General features: G+C 37.4%; 1 protein-coding gene across 4 annotated transcripts in view; it reads left to right on the forward strand.

The window, feature by feature from the left end:
* The window catches only part of INPP5F (inositol polyphosphate-5-phosphatase F), a 45,555-nt gene extending 30,152 nt beyond the window's left edge, over positions 1–15,403 (forward strand). For 3 of the 4 annotated variants that reach the window (XM_075107358.1, XM_075107360.1, XM_075107359.1), the window contains 12 exons: positions 782–849; positions 1,283–1,407; positions 2,765–2,842; positions 3,595–3,715; positions 5,744–5,872; positions 7,260–7,377; positions 7,911–8,109; positions 9,070–9,141; positions 9,240–9,313; positions 10,508–10,636; positions 11,381–11,468; positions 12,747–15,403. In XM_075107358.1, the coding sequence (XP_074963459.1) occupies positions 782–849; positions 1,283–1,407; positions 2,765–2,842; positions 3,595–3,715; positions 5,744–5,872; positions 7,260–7,377; positions 7,911–8,109; positions 9,070–9,141; positions 9,240–9,313; positions 10,508–10,636; positions 11,381–11,468; positions 12,747–13,881 (2,336 nt within the window). In that variant the 3' untranslated portion in view covers positions 13,882–15,403. The remainder of the gene's footprint in view (positions 1–781; positions 850–1,282; positions 1,408–2,764; positions 2,843–3,594; positions 3,716–5,743; positions 5,873–7,259; positions 7,378–7,910; positions 8,110–9,069; positions 9,142–9,239; positions 9,314–10,507; positions 10,637–11,380; positions 11,469–12,746) is intronic. The other variant, XM_075107362.1, reaches the window with a different exon arrangement.
* The last annotated feature ends 316 nt before the right edge of the window (positions 15,404–15,719 follow it).

The raw sequence follows: 15,719 nt of genomic DNA on the forward strand, positions 1-15,719 counted from the left end.
ATGGAAATTAAATAAACTCATAAAGTGAGGAAAATCAAAAGAAAACACCTCCCAGTGCATGTGTGCCCCCATCCCCCCCATACTTGGAAGCAACACTTGATTAGTTCCAACTGAAAGCTTGTCCTGTGACACTTGTTTATAGAGCTGAGCAGTTTTTTTTCCTTTTTTCTAGTAGGATTAGTTTAAAAAAATACTGAGGAATTGCATTTAATTTGATAGATTTACACATAGCAATTGAGACTGAGGAATCAGCGGTGCCTTGAATCAGCTGGATGGTTGTTTTTGGTTTTTAGTTAAAGTAGTTTTATCTTTTAGGAGAACTGGATTATACTTTCAGTATTATCCCCTGTCCTGCATGTCCCCTCTTTGCAATTTGCAAACCTTTCTTGTACTTCAGTTTGCTTTTGAAAAGATGCAAAACAAATATAAGCACCCTTCTGAGGGAGATGTTTACATGGGAGTGTGGTACATATGTGGAAGGATTAAACAGGCTTTTAGAACTGAATTTTTCATCCAATCCACTCTGCACAAAAAGCAAAATAAAGCAAAACTTAAGAATGGTGTTTCCTGTACACTAGAATAGTAGAAAAACAATGCTGAAGTTGAGCAAATTGATGGAAGACCTTTAAAAGTAATTGTCTACAATGTTATGTTGTGTGTCTGAGTATTTTAAGCAAAGCTATCTTGCTCTTTTTAGAGTATAGATTTGGGCATGATTTAATACTTCAAACAGGACTTGTTGCTGAACAGGCTGTTTGTCTAACACTGCTCTGCCTTGTAGGTGAAAATGAAACAGTGTCCTATTTTCGTGCACATTTTGAAGAACAGCTGAAAAATTACAAAAAGCAGGTGAGTGCTACATGATAAAATAATAATCAAAATACAGGGGATGAAAGTTAATGTTTTTAGTTTTTCTTGTTGGTGATATGGGTTGTGGTTTTTTAGCTCGTTGATGATTGGAAGGCTGGTACATAACTAGAATTCTACTAAGTTTTTCAAGTATCCTTGTAAGTAACCTCAAAAAACAGCACTAACCTACAGAAATGTGTAAGCCCCACTTTTGTGTACTTGTCCTCTGAACTCATAGCTTCTGTATTAAGATCCAGGTAGGCAGGTAACTGTTGGAGCTTATTCGATCTTGGGTAGAATCTAGCAAAGGTTGAAACTTCAGCAAGATTACCTACAAATCTTCTAACTCTTGAGCTATTTGTAATTCCATGGTATATATCTAAGCAAGCCATGTAGCAGATGACAAGTGTTAAATAATAAAACTTTTGAACAGGTTATTATTAATTTGGTGGATCAGACAGGCAGAGAGAAGATTATTGGAGATGCCTACCTTAAACAAGTTCTTCTGTACAACAATGCAAACCTGACTTACATTTCATTTGACTTCCATGAGCACTGGTAAGAAACATTTTTAAAATGTAACTTTGAATCTTTTTTACTAGTATGAAAGGAGAGTAGAAAAGCCATTATTATTTCTACTTCTGCATGAAACACTTCTCAATAGGAGGAATACATTTTGTAAACTAAAGCACTATAAAGGTTCAAGTTTTGGGAGACCAAGCACTGCTGTTTGTTGATCTTGTGTCCCTGATCTGTTAAATATGCAGTTATTTATTATGCAAAGTTTAGAAGTTGTTATGCATTTTAAGCAAGAGTGTTTCCTTAAACATGCTATGAATGTAAAGCTGTGGCTGACCTGCTTTTCAAGCTACATAGCATTCTGCTCCTAATTCTTTACTACAAGCCATTCTTCTGTTTCTCTTGCTTGTTTCTGTGAACATATGATGGGTTCTTTCAGGATCCTGATGCTTTTTTTTCCATTATAGAATACACTGGATTTTTATTTTAATCCAGTATAAATAGGTGCTGTTTTCATGACCACGCTCTGATGTTGACATGGTCTAGTGCAGTGTTCACGTGCCCAAGCATGTGATCTGTCACACAGACATCTATTTCTCATGTTTCCCTCAAACAGACCGCATTTGTATATGAATGTGAGATCTAAAAACTGTTTTAATCTTCATTTCCTAATTTAAATCTAGGAATTGCATCTGCCTGGGAAAGCATTACTGACTGACTAAGTATGTCATCAGTAGATAGTGTCTGATAGGGGAAGGAAAAAGTAAAACTCCCCTCAAAATAATAATGGCCTTTGAGTGTTCTCTTCTGTAGGACTGACATCCTGAATTGACTTGATACTTACCCTTTTGCTTAAACGGACTTTTAGTTTTGTTCATCTGCTTTTCTCCTAAGAACTGCTGTAGTGACCAGGAGAGTTTTTTTGCAGTGTGAGTGGATAGAGAGCAACACTGATAACAACCTGGTGGGGTGTGGGGAGGAGGGAATAGTGTGTCTATAGGTGTTTTTTCTGTAGAATCACTGGTAAAGCAGGGCAGGCCATCCTGTTTTCAAATCTATAGCAGTTACTTTTTTGAGATTCTGTCTAAAATGAGAACAGAATGTTGCATGTGCCTGAATAGCCGCACACTTGTTCTTCCTTACGGAAGCAGCATTCAAGAAAGCAAATTCTTGAGAATTTAAAGATCTGAATCTCTTGCCTTGGATTTAGATATTAAACTGTACTTTAAAATAATTCTGAATACTGGCTACTATTTAAAGTTTATTGCCGGAGAGAATGTCTGTTTCTCCCACTTAGCCAAAACACTATCTTTGTTAACATTACAAATAATATAAAATAATAAAGTGAAGAAAAAGCACTAGTTAAAACTAACTTCTGTGAAATTCTGTCTTTTAGCCGAGGAATGAAGTTTGAAAATGTTCAAACACTGACTGATGCCATTCATGATATTATTCTTGACATGAAGTGGTGCTGGTAGGTGCTTAACTGTTTTTAGACTGGTATGAAATATTTGTAGAAAAAAAACCCTGAAACCTGAATACATATTCAGAGGCCTTTATTTTTGTCATAACTGATATGTTTTATATTCCTCTCTTGGTGCCCAGCTTGTGCATCAGAGGTTTCTGTGTCCTGAAGTATTGCTGTTCTACATGTAACAGCAAGAACTCTGAGATGGTGTGTTCTGCCTGAGGCTTACTGCATGTAACACTCTTAAGGTTTCTTGTATTTAATGTGAAAAACTTTATTTGACCCATAAACCGAGGACGCCAACCTTACTGTTGAAAATAGTAGGCATGTTTGACCTTTAGTTTGTACTGATTTATGTTGTGCATTTTGGCAATGAGTATGGCTGTAGTCTTCAGTCAATTACTGTATGTTGTTCAATGTATTTTGTGAGATGTTGCTGTCACTGTTGGCTTCTGTTTTTGAAATTAAATGCCTTTTGTCTTGAAAGCTTGTATTATATAGGTATGAATTGAATTAAACATCTGATTACGTATCAAGTTTATGGCCCTCATAGGATGTATGTTGTAACTCTAGCTTAGACTGAAGAGGAGGATAAGTGGGAACAAGAATATTAATTCTGAGTGGGGTGTGGCTGGAGTGATGACTGCAGCTATAAGTAGTGCTTTGTGTGTAAAATTTCTTACTGTTTGTAAAAGCTGGTAAATTACACTGGATTTTAAGTGTTTCAGTATGCTTTTTCTCTGTTTTTCTGTTGAAAGGGTTGACCAAGCTGGTGTGATTTGTAAACAGGAAGGAATTTTTCGAGTTAACTGCATGGACTGTCTGGATCGTACCAATGTTGTGCAGGCTGCTATTGCAAGAGTGGTCATGGAAAAGCAGGCATGTACAACTAATATACTTTTTCAAGTACCGAGTACCTCAGAACTTAATAGTTACTCATAGGGAAATCTGTGTGTTTGAAAAATGCTAACCCCTACTGAAAAGGATCTTTGCAAACTACTTAGAGTTATGAAGTGGAAAGTAATATGCACAACTAAATAACTTAAAATAATTCTAAAAAAGTGATGCCTAGTGTCATTCTTCAGACAGGAAGTGACTGTCTCTCCACACGTTGGAGAGGATTCTCTTATTTTGATTTAGTCATTTTAAGTTATGCAGTAATACAAAGTTTAAAAACAAAACACCCACCCCAATAAATCTCTTCCCCAAATGAGATGTTAAAAGACTGAAATCTAACTACAAGCTGGATGCTATTTTAGCTGCCTTGAAGTGAAATACTGTGGTGCAGAAGGTAGGAAGTTTAGTTGCCTCCTCTGTGTGTAGAGGAATAATTAATTAATGATGTAAATATATCAGATGGCTGACTACTATGCTCTGGAATAGCTCTACCTGTATAGAGAAGGCATTTCCAAGAAGACTGAGAGTCCTTCCTCCTCTTTGTCCTGCTCCCTATTTGATTTTTGATATAGAAGCTCAATATTAAGCCTTCACAAGGAAAGACAGTCAGTACCTTAACTGAAACTTTGAAGCCTCAGTTACAGCCCAGCCCAAAATGAAAAAAGCTTGACTATGTTAGGGTGAAGGATAAAGGATGAAGTGGGTCCTTCATTAGGATGAAGAATGAGTGGCTCTAACCATTGGATCTGGCAGCTCCTGGTTGTCATCTGCTTTTATGAACTCCTGACATAGAGTACTGGGGACAGGGGGTGGGACCAGCAATCCCACAATCTTTATTTTAGAATAAGTTTTCTATATATGTTAACTCTGAGTCCAAATGCTTTTCAAAAGCTATTTTTCATTTTTCAAAATCAAGAGTTGTATAGATTGTTGTGAAGAGGACTTAGTAATTATTGCTGTAGTATTAGCTTGTGATTGTTCTTGTATTATAGCTGGAGTACTTCGGAATCAATTCATAACTGAGAAATGCCCTAAACATTGGAAGGTGACTGACATAAAGCGGAAGACTGAGAGTTACGTGCACCTTACCTTTGCACTCCCTTGGAACTACAGGGCTTGTTTTCTCTCAGCTAGAAACTTGATAGGGCTTTCAAAGTCAAGGAACAGCCTTGTATCAGTTTTCCCCGAGCTTGCAAAGAGTGCTTGAGCAGGTTTTTTTGGTTGTAAAATAAAGTTTGCCTATCATTTAGTCAAAGTTACGCAATGCAGTTGGCCTAACACTTAGTGATGGGTTGCTTTACTAATTTAGTGTGTGTAAAGGACTAAAGTTTGTTTTGTACCGGAGGCTTATCTTGGAAAACTTATACTGGTTGTTCTGAAGAGTAAGATAGCTTATTTTCAGCATCGGTGTTAAAACAGTAACTGTCCAAAATTCACAAGCGTTAATAATGAACACAATATATGAATTTGTTTTAAGGCTTTATTTTGGGGGCGAGTAAGTTTGAAGATGGAGCCACTAAATTTCCTTTAGTGTCTAGAAGCAAAAGATTAAGAATCTGGTGTGCTTTTTTTGTGTAACTGCATATTCCATTTCTTTATTTTCAGACTTTTGAGGTCATGAATGCCTTTGCAATAGAATACAATAACTTGTTTATCCATGTTGAAGTTCTGTGATGTCTGTTCTTTTCATAGTTCTCTACAGCAAATATGAATGTTTCCTATATCTTGACTCATCTAGGGGAACTTGTCTTCCTTCAGCTAATTTTTTTGAAGATTGACTCCGATGTCCATAATTAATATATTACTGCTGAGTCCAGTGATATGACATTTAACGAGTTAGTGATTTATTGCTAACAATTAATTTGACAAAATCGCAGAATGGTTTCCTTTTTCAGATCGTATAAAATTTAACAACTAAATGCTTGCAAGTGTTCCCATTTTCTGTCAAGCTCTGATATTGAGAATGATTTTTATTTTGAACCTTATATTAACGTGTATGTCAAATTCCAGCTCAAAAAACTGGGTGTGATGCCACCAGAACAGCCTTTGCCAGTAAAATGCAATAGAATCTACCAGATAATATGGGCGAACAATGGAGATGCCATAAGCCGGCAGTATGCTGGCACAGCAGCCTTAAAGGTAAAGGGTGAAGAGTGTCTGTTCTGATGATGAGTAGGATGTTATGTTACAGGCTTTATGTCCAACAGAGAACTCTTGTATATGTAGCAAAGTTAGCCAAACATTCTGCATGGCTTTTGTCTTCAAAATATGAGGCCTTTCAATAGAAGAATATTTTGTATCACACTTGTGTGAGCTGGAGTTTAAGATCAATATTAAGAATTACTTCTGTTTAAATTTAGGCATGGTTATGGTACTTCTAAGTAGTTACAGTACTTCAAATAATAGTCTGAAAGGCTGAAGATCAGGAGATGTAGGTAGTAGGGTGATATTAATTCGTTACATTTTCTAAAGACTTTTCTTAATTTGTTATAATGCAGTCTGTCTACCAAGATCAGAAATCAGGCATGAAACTTCTTACTGTTTACTCCTGTTGCTTTGAAAAGTCATAGAATTTGTTCCAACAGTGTCTATACACACAGCAAGTAGCTCAATTTTTAAATCTCTCTACTAAACTTTGATTAGTCTACTACATTAATCTTTAAACAAACAAACAAAAAACCCAAAAAACCAGCCTGACATGCCTGTCTCAATTGTGAATATTTAACTTTAAATCTGAAGCACAAAACTCAATTTATAGATCTACATTTTTAGCCATTTTTCTTGAGTATTTCTCAACTCACTGTTGAGGTTCATGGATTAAACTTATTTGCAGTTCAGTTGTGGTGTTTCTCTTAATTTGAAAGAGAAACACACGTGAAGTGTTCTTCACAGTAGTTGGTGTGGTTTTAAAACTGCTCTGTGCCAATGTTCAGAGAATCTCAGATAGAATCCTCTAATGAAGTGTAACTACCAAAGTTACACTAAGCCTTTCATGGCCTAGAAACACTTTTGTTTCTGAGCTTGTGAGGTTATGTGCTATTTTCCTTCAGTATGTTGTGCTTGTCTTGTTTTGGTAGCAGAAGCAGAGAAGATGGAAACCATTTTTCAGTAAGCTTCAGTCTTCTCCACTGTTCCAGAAGTGTTCCTTTTATATTAAAGACCAAAAAAAGGTGGTTTAGTTTTTTTTGAGGTATCCAAGCATCCCAGTGACTGATGTCTTGAAAGTTCTGCTTTTTTTTTAATGTTAGCTGGCATATATGTCTAGATTACTGTTTTCCATTAGGACTTTTTATAGAATCATAGGTCTCTCAAAAGCGTAAGATTCTCTGCAGAGTCAAACAATGCCATGAGAAGTAGATGCTCTTTGAAAAATCAATATTTTCAACTTCTGTATGAAATAGTTACTTGAACATAATTTCTGAGTTGTCACCTATTCAGTTCTGAGGTTCAGAATGCCAAAGCTTTTGAGCTGAGACTGCTACTTCAAAGTTGCGTATGTGCATGATTTGCGTGTTCTGTGTAACAGGGTGACTTCACAAGGACCGGGGAAAGAAAGCTGGCTGGGGTAATGAAGGATGGAGTTAATTCTGCAAACAGATACTACCTGAATCGTTTCAGGGATGCTTATAGACAAGCAGTCATAGGTAAGGATACAATTTCAACTAAGCTGAACTGTGGTATTTAGAAAAGTTTATTAAAATTATCTTGGCTTTATCTTTCTGACTGATTTTTTTTTTTTTCTGAAGCTTAAAAGCATCTTGAGTGTATATAATGTTCACGTGTAGGTAGTGGACAGCATAAGTCATTCTCCATCTAGAGATTAAAGAACACTCAATTCAGAGGGATTACATCCAGTGTAACTCATTGTAGAATTTGCTTCTAACTTAATTTTAGCATTATCTGTCTTGTAACATCTCTCTTTTAGGCAAAGTTATATTTATGTAGTGAGTGTTTCTTAAAATGGTGAGTTAACTCTTGCTTTTTCACTGAGAGAACAGTGTTATACCTACTGAGTCTTCAGTTTCAGGCAACATTCTATTCAGAAAGAATAACCATTTTCCAAGAGTATCTTAAAATATGGAGCATATGGAAGGAATTTACAAATTAATCAACAGACTGTTGCTGTGTATCACTTCTAACTGATCATTTCTTTTTTGATATTTTGGGTTTTATTTAGATTTGATGCAGGGTATCCCTGTAACAGAGGATCTTTACTCCATATTTACAAAAGAGAAAGAGCATGAAGCCCTGCACAAGGAGAACCTGAGAAGTCATCAGGAACTGGTCAGTCAGCTGTTGCAGAGCTACATGAAACTGCTCTTACCGGATGATGAAAAATTCCATGGAGGATGGGCACTTATTGACTGTGATCCAAGGTTTGTTGAATACGTTGTTATTGATCAGCTGCCACTATGACACCTCTGTTAATTACCGCTGATGTGTTAACAGAATACAGGAGGACAGTTCTGTAGAACAAGTGTCGTTGAAGGGATTGAATACTTGCAATTGTAAAAGGAAAGGTTCTCTAAACATGTGCTTTTCCCAAAGTGCCATAGAAGTGGTGCATGCCCAGGTTACCTTTGAGACATCACCTGGAAATGCATGCATTCTGTTACTGTTGCCAAAATGTGGTAGGCACCATGAAAGGAGCTTCTAAAAGGGGCTGTTAGGGAGCTGTTGTTCCTTATTGCTTTACAGGGAAAGTGTAACTTGCCTTCAAAGCCATATCTGATCATTACACAAGAGTTTAATCTGAGTCAGTAGTAGGAAAGCCTAGATTTCTTGTCCTGAAAAGTAGTGAGCATGAACTCTAACTTCACTGATAAGTGTCCTTGTCAAGTTCAGAGTTCACTAACTTGTAAGAGAAAAATACTGCTTAGGTCTTCTGCAGGTTAAACTTCAGTATCTAAAAATAGCAAAGCAAGGTGTTATGAGGCCGTTTTGAACAGCTATCATCACCTTAACTAAGTCTGAGATATTTTGCCATTTCTGTTAGCATTTTCAATAGCTTGTGGGTTTTCTGGTTTTGGACCTGCTGCTGACCTGTTTGAGCTATTAGGTGGCTCCAGGTTTGAGTGCTGCTTACATGGATCCACTTACTGTATGGTAAGCCTAACAACACATCACGCATAGGTGAGAGACTTCACAAGTCAAACTTGGTTTTTTGGTGGCTGTGAAGAGGTAGCAGCATCACACAAGAAAACATACCATAATTGAAACCTCTTGTTGCAATGTGTCTTCAGTTGTAAAAGAATGTCCCTAAAATACAGTGGGGATGGGTTACAGCTGTGCAAATAAACTTCTCTCCCATATTCATTCTTCTTCCCCTTCCTCAGTCTCATTGATGCTACTCATAAGGATGTGGATGTTCTGCTGTTACTTTCTAATTCTGCCTACTACGTGGCCTAGTAAGTTACCCCTTCCTCTTACTATGTGCAGTTTATTTCTGTTAGCTTTGTTTTAGATAAGTAGGAAGCATTACGTCCTGATTCTTTTTTTTTTCTAGTTATGATGATGAAATCGACAAGGTGAATCAGTACCAAAGGTTAAGTCTTGAAGCTCTGGAAAAAATAGAAATAGGTAAGAATGTAGCCACCATATATCTTTCTTAAATGCTCTTAGCAATAGCGTGAGCACTTATCAAAGCCTCCTACAATTATATTGAAATAGCAAGCCTCTAAATATTGCATATATCCTGTGTAGTCCACCATAGCCTAGAAATATGCTTTCTTGCTGATAACAGATGCCAGAGTTGAGTCTGTTCTCTCACAGTCCTGTCTCTTGCTACTGCTTGAAACGGCAACTTTGATCACTGGTAGGGTTCTAAAATTTTCCCTTTTTATAACTCTTAAACATAGATTCATCAAAACCAATTTCATTGCTTATCAATTTGGCAGCAACAATCTGATCTACTTCTATAATGAAGCACAGGTTTGTGCATTCAGTGTGCTCTTTTGTTGATCCAAATAAAGCAGGTGGTTCTGAATTGTACTTCAGATCTGTTTCATAGCTTTTTTTTAAAGAACTCTTCTTTTTCTAGGTCTGATAAGAAACACGGTATTATAAAATCACCCTGTTATGCTGATTAACTTATTTGTTGGCTAAAGAATTTAACAGGTACAGGCTATATCCAGCACTTTCAGCTGAAAGTGTTAAAAGTGTGATATCTTTGACTTTGCAGATGAAAAAGGTGTTCCAGTTGGAGAGAGGGAAGGAAATTTTTGTGTCCACCTGGTAGAGTTTAATCCTCCATTATATAGTGCATAGTGATTTCATCACCTGATGTGCAGAATGTAGTTGAAACATCTAGACCAAATGCCTTATAAACCACCCTCTCCCCCCTTGTTTAATGGTATAGATATGACACAGTGCATTGAAGGGTTGAAGTACTTGGTCTAAATCTTGAAACTTACATTGCTTCCACTTGGTAAAAATACACTGGTTTTCCCTTTAATCCTTGCAGGAGCATACCCTAAAACACAGGATGTATTAGGTGTAGAATTACTTTTCTTCTGTTTGAAAGGGTGATCTGTATTAAGCGATCAGGCTGGATCACAATAGACATACAGAGAGCCTAATTCCCTTTTGTAAGTCATTAATTGTTTTGTTGTTATGAAAATCTTTCATTTAAAATGTCTGTCCTGCTCTAAAGGAAACATGAAGCTTTTTGTGATGAAAGACTTATCAATTCTTACGTATATTTCGGTAGTCTTTGCAATATGTCTTTCAGTGTTTGGTTAAAGAAGCTTTCTAATCTCCTGGTTTATTTCTCAGGGCCTGAGCCTACTCTCTTTGGCAAACCCAAGTTCTCTTGCATGAGGCTCTATTACAAGTACAAAGAAATGAGTGGGTATTTTCACACTCTTAGAGCTGTGGTACGCAACCCAGAAGATGATGGAAAAGGTTTGTTTGATATGTAAAAAATTTTATACCTAAAAGTGTATTCAGTGTACTGGTGTTTCTCTAGAAAACTTGTTTTCCATTGCTCTTAGAATAACTTCTGAAGAAGGACAAATTTTAATATAATTCAGTTTTGTGGGCTGGGGAACCAACAAAAAAACCCTGTATGTGGTTTCCTGGGTGACCACTAGAATGATACTGTTCTAATACAAAGAAAAATAAGTTTCAGATATGGCTTTAAAGAAAAATGTCTCTTCAGAATTGAGATATTTCCATGTCCAGATCCTTACTGCTCCAAAACCTCATGAAATTAACTTAAAATTGGCTCCTAAAGAGTGAAAGAAATTGATATATTTAGTGAAAGAAGTGTCTAGAAATGTTATTGCTTATTATTGCTTATCTAATTTAGTTAAACAACAAGGGAGAAATATCACTTTTTGGAGCACTGAGGTTTTGTCAACAAGGGTTAGAATAAATACAGTTGCTGCCTTCCACAAATGACGAATCGTGGCAGTGATTCACTTACACCCAGTATTTATGGCTTAAGGAGAATCTATTCTTTAAGCTTATTTTTGAAGCTTTGAATCAGAATTGCAACTTGTAGGGTGCAACTGTTCGGTAGGGTGGAAAAAACCAAATTGAGAAAACCAAACTAAATTACAAAAATAATTATAATTTTAGGGTTTGGAATATGGGATTTTAAGGGTGGTTTTTTAAGGGTCTGACAGGCTGCTAATTGGATTTCAGACACTCTTCAGTGCATTGCAGAAATGCTGAGAATCACAAAGCAAGCAATGGGATTAGACGTGCCCATTATTGAGAAAAAGCTAGAGAGGTGAGTACTTCAATTATGTGAACCTTCTGTGTCCTAGTTCTGCTCTCTTCTCAGTGGCTCTAACAGTGCATGGTAACAGCCATACATGTATGTGATTCCTAAAAGAGATGTCTGTATCTAGCTACTGTGCTAGGAGTTAATTTGTCCATCCACTGCTTCTGCAGGTGCTTATCTAGAAGTATAAGCAAGAATACCACTTTATACGTGTGTGCTTATAGGCAACGTACACTACCAAATGTAAATAACATTCTGCAAATCAGATGGTTCAGGATGAGTTGGTCAAATGTAATTTTTCATATCTGAACTTAATGTCTGTTTCTGTAGTAAGATGACAACCTGTGAAGTGTAAATCTGGCTTGGATTCCACTGCAGATGAGTCTTCAAATCCAGACATTACAGGTCTTGTGTGAAGAAATGGCTGAAGTTAAATTAATGAACCCCAAAGTGTTAGTCAGAATGGCACAGAAGGTTTCATTTTGCAAGCTCATTAAGAGAAAAGGGCACGTGAAAGCATAGTTGATAGAGAAAACTACCTAAAAAACCTAGTAATTACTTTTAAGTCATTTGTCTACAATTAAACAGAAGTAACCTTTATCTACACACAAGTGAGGTGTTAACAGTGAGGAAGTAATTTACAAAGGACAACAGAGTAGAAGTAAGAGAGGATGGCTAGCTGAAATTTAGCACATTTTACCGGTTCAAGGGTGATCTGTTGCATTATTTTGCGACCCTCCCACTCCAGACTCTATGAACCACTAGAAAACGTGCTGGTAGCACGACTGTGAATTGTCAAGTGGAAACTATTAGGGCACATACTTCAGTAACTTTCTTCCTCACTTGATTTTTGGGCTTCTATTTTAGCTTCTTTTCCCAGCTGAGTAGAAACTGTAGCAAGAAAATCTTGCTTTTTTTACAGGTACTGAAGACTTTCTAAATTTCTAAATTTTCTAAATTTCTAAGTTTGCTAAATCTGGCTACTGAGTACAGAATGCACGAAATCAGAGTTACAAATATAGAGGATTCAAGCCCAGTTTCATTTAAAACTAAAAATCCCTACATAAGCTTGTTTTTCCCCTTGTTTGGCTACTGTTCTGTAGCAACCCTCCTTTGTGTTTGTTGTTTTGAATTTGATTAGCTTATATGGGTATGACTATGTAAGGAAAGAATGTAGTTACTAAAATATCCCTCTTAATTATGGAAATAGACTCAAAGATGGTAAATACTTGGTGTTTATAAATAAGACTGATTGTATGTTAGAGACATTTTTCTTTCTTCCAGGAAGAGCAGCAAACCTCATGAAGACATCATTGGCATTCGGTCTCAGAACAGAGGGTCCCTGGCCCAAGGCAAGAATTATTTACTGAGCAAGTTCTCGTCTCTCAATCAAAAAGTAAAACAAACCAAATCCAATGTAAACATCAGCAATCTTCGGAAGTTAGGCAGCTTTACCAAACCTGAACTGAAAGTCAATTTTTTAAAACCAAATTTGAAAGTGAATCTTTGGAAATCAGATAGTAGCCTTGAAACTTTAGAGAATCCAGTGGTAGATACTAAAGGCCATACTGAATCTGATATAGAAGTATCAGATAATGATTCATTCCACTCAGATGACTTCCTGACTAATTCCAAATCTGATGAGGACAACCAGCTAACTGACTCTCTAGAGAACGTAGGGCAGACAGACTATGTGCTGCCTAGCTGTGGTATCATTGCCTCAGCTCCCCGCCTGGGCAGCCGGTCCCAGTCTGTAAGCAGCGCTGACATGAACATCAGCATTCACGTTCTGTCTGAGATCCACATCTCTCAGGCTAGCCGGTCTGACTGTGAAGACATACCTACGCCTTCCGCTGACAATGTGGAGATGGAATTTGCTAAACCTATTGATGCGTACTGCCAGAGGTTTGTGCACGATGCTCAGAGTAAGGCGTTGGATGGTTTGGAGGCTGAGGCTGGTTCTCAAGAGCCCCAGCACATAATAAACCTAACCAGCAATAATATGCCTAAGAAGGCAGAAACCAAGGCTGGAGCTACTGGAGACATTCCTTCCAGGCCATCTAAGTTGGATGTACAGCCTTCTGAGCCAAATCCTCAGCTTTTAGCTGTCGGTGGGACTGACATCACGAAGTGTCATAAAAGCCCAGGATCTGTGTTGGGTAACCTTGCGACAGGACTCCACATGACTCCTTCTCCAGCTGACAGCAGCAGCAGCAGAGCTGTATCTCCTTTTGCTAAAATTCGCAGTTCCATGGTCCAGGTTGCCAACATCACACAAGCAGGATTGACTCAAGGGATTAATTTTGCTGTGGCAAAGGTCCAGAAGAGCCCTGCAGAACCAGAAGCTATAAATGAAATAAAACAAAAAGAACTGAAAGAAATGTTTACGCAATGCCAGACAAGAATAATTCAAATCTAGTTGATGATTTAGGAAGTGTTTTAGTTGTGGCTCTTAATACAATACTAAAAAAAATTTACATCAGGACTTATTGTGGCATGAACTGCTACTGAATACTGGGATCAATAATATAGATAACTTGTTTACAGGAAGTGAGAGATGCAAATGAATTTGGTTCTGACCAAGCTTCAGAATTCCCTCAGGCAGCTGGGGCAAAAGAATGGTGAAGCATATTTAAACAGGTAGCCTAGACACTGGGATTTAATAAGCATGCTCTCTGTCTTAAATGTGTTGCACAGTTATTTTTGGAGACTAATTTTGTAGCTCTTCTGACTTACGTAGAAAGTATTTATACTAACAAGGTGATACTGCACTTCTGTGACCTTACTTACCTTGCACTGCACCAGCAAAATAACTTACAGTAACTACATTTTATTTATTTTTGGACTAGTATTTTTACTTGCTTCCACTGAAGTTTTAGATGCAGCTTTCTATAAATTGTGCCTCTACAATGGGAATTGATGTGGTTTTGTTGAATTTAACGATGTTAACCAGAAATTAAGATTTCTTTTTGCTGTCCTTTTCATTCCACACATCTTGGGACACTCACTATAGATAAAGCCTATAGATTCCATCTGAAATATCCATGATCCTGCAGTGCAAATTTAGTTTGTAGATTTTTTTTCTCACTTGTTTTGAGGTGAAGGGAAATGGAGCAAACAGCCTCAAATTGTCTTGCCCATGCTAAAGCTATATCTATTTCTTTTTTCTGAATTCCAAACACTGGCAACTTGCTCTATTTTTTTTTTTTTGACTTTGTGTAAAGCAAGATGAGTGGGATACCTGGCCTTCAGGCACTGTGTCCCTCTGCTGTGATTTTTTTTTTTTAAGCTATATTCTAACTGTCTAGATGCAAAAGTTCTAAAACAGAAGGCAAGTGTACTGTTTCAGAAAATCAGTATTGCATTAAAGCATAGTTGTCAGCACCTAATCAAAACCAAATTCATTACCAACTCAAGCTTTGCATACTTGCAGGATAAGGCTAAGCATCCGCTCACGCTGGGAATTGGATAAAAAAACCCCTTATCTATGTGTGTCAAAAGATTAAACCTATCTAAATTACGCTTTCCCAGAAATGCCTTGCCATGCCATTCCAGTATAGGACACTATCCAAAAGCTACTGTAAAGCAGGACCTTACTATGCTGTGGTTTGTAGGGATAACCACTGTTATAGACCCAGTGCCTCTGTGTTCTATTCCATGTACTGTAGATAGGCTGCACGAGGTGTTCTACGAAAATAGTGTCATATGGGTAGGGTAGTACAGTGTCTTAGGACTTCTAGTGTGTCTGAAATGATTATTGTTGAACCCTGATGGTCTGAAATGTTGATAAACAAATCCGATTTATTTATTTGCTTTATTAAAGTGATATGGGTTTGGGTTTTTTGAGTGTCTATACTTGTGGCTATATTTAAAATGAAACTGCTGTATTTTAATGTGAGCAATATACATGAGATATTTTAATTAAAAAAGTGTAATCAAAAGATGGTGTTTTGGCATGTGATGTTAAGGGATAGGGTACTCAGGGTCCTGGGGTTTTAAGTTTCAAAGGTGGGTGGGATGTCTTAGCTTTCTCTGGCTTAAGAGTCACAGAATGGTTGAAGTTGGGAGGTACTGCTGGAGGTTTAGTCCAGCCCCCTGCTCAAGCAGGGCTGCCTAGGTCTGGGAGCCCAGGACTGTAGCCAGCTGCCTTCTGGTTCTCTTGAATGATGGAGACTTCACTTGTGCTCTGGGCAACCTCTTCTAGTGCTCAGTCACCCCCACTGTGAAAAAGCATGTCCTGATGTTGGGAACAAACTG

Source organism: Phalacrocorax aristotelis, chromosome 12 (assembly GCF_949628215.1).
Source record: "Phalacrocorax aristotelis chromosome 12, bGulAri2.1, whole genome shotgun sequence".
Lineage (NCBI taxonomy): Eukaryota > Metazoa > Chordata > Aves > Suliformes > Phalacrocoracidae > Phalacrocorax > Phalacrocorax aristotelis.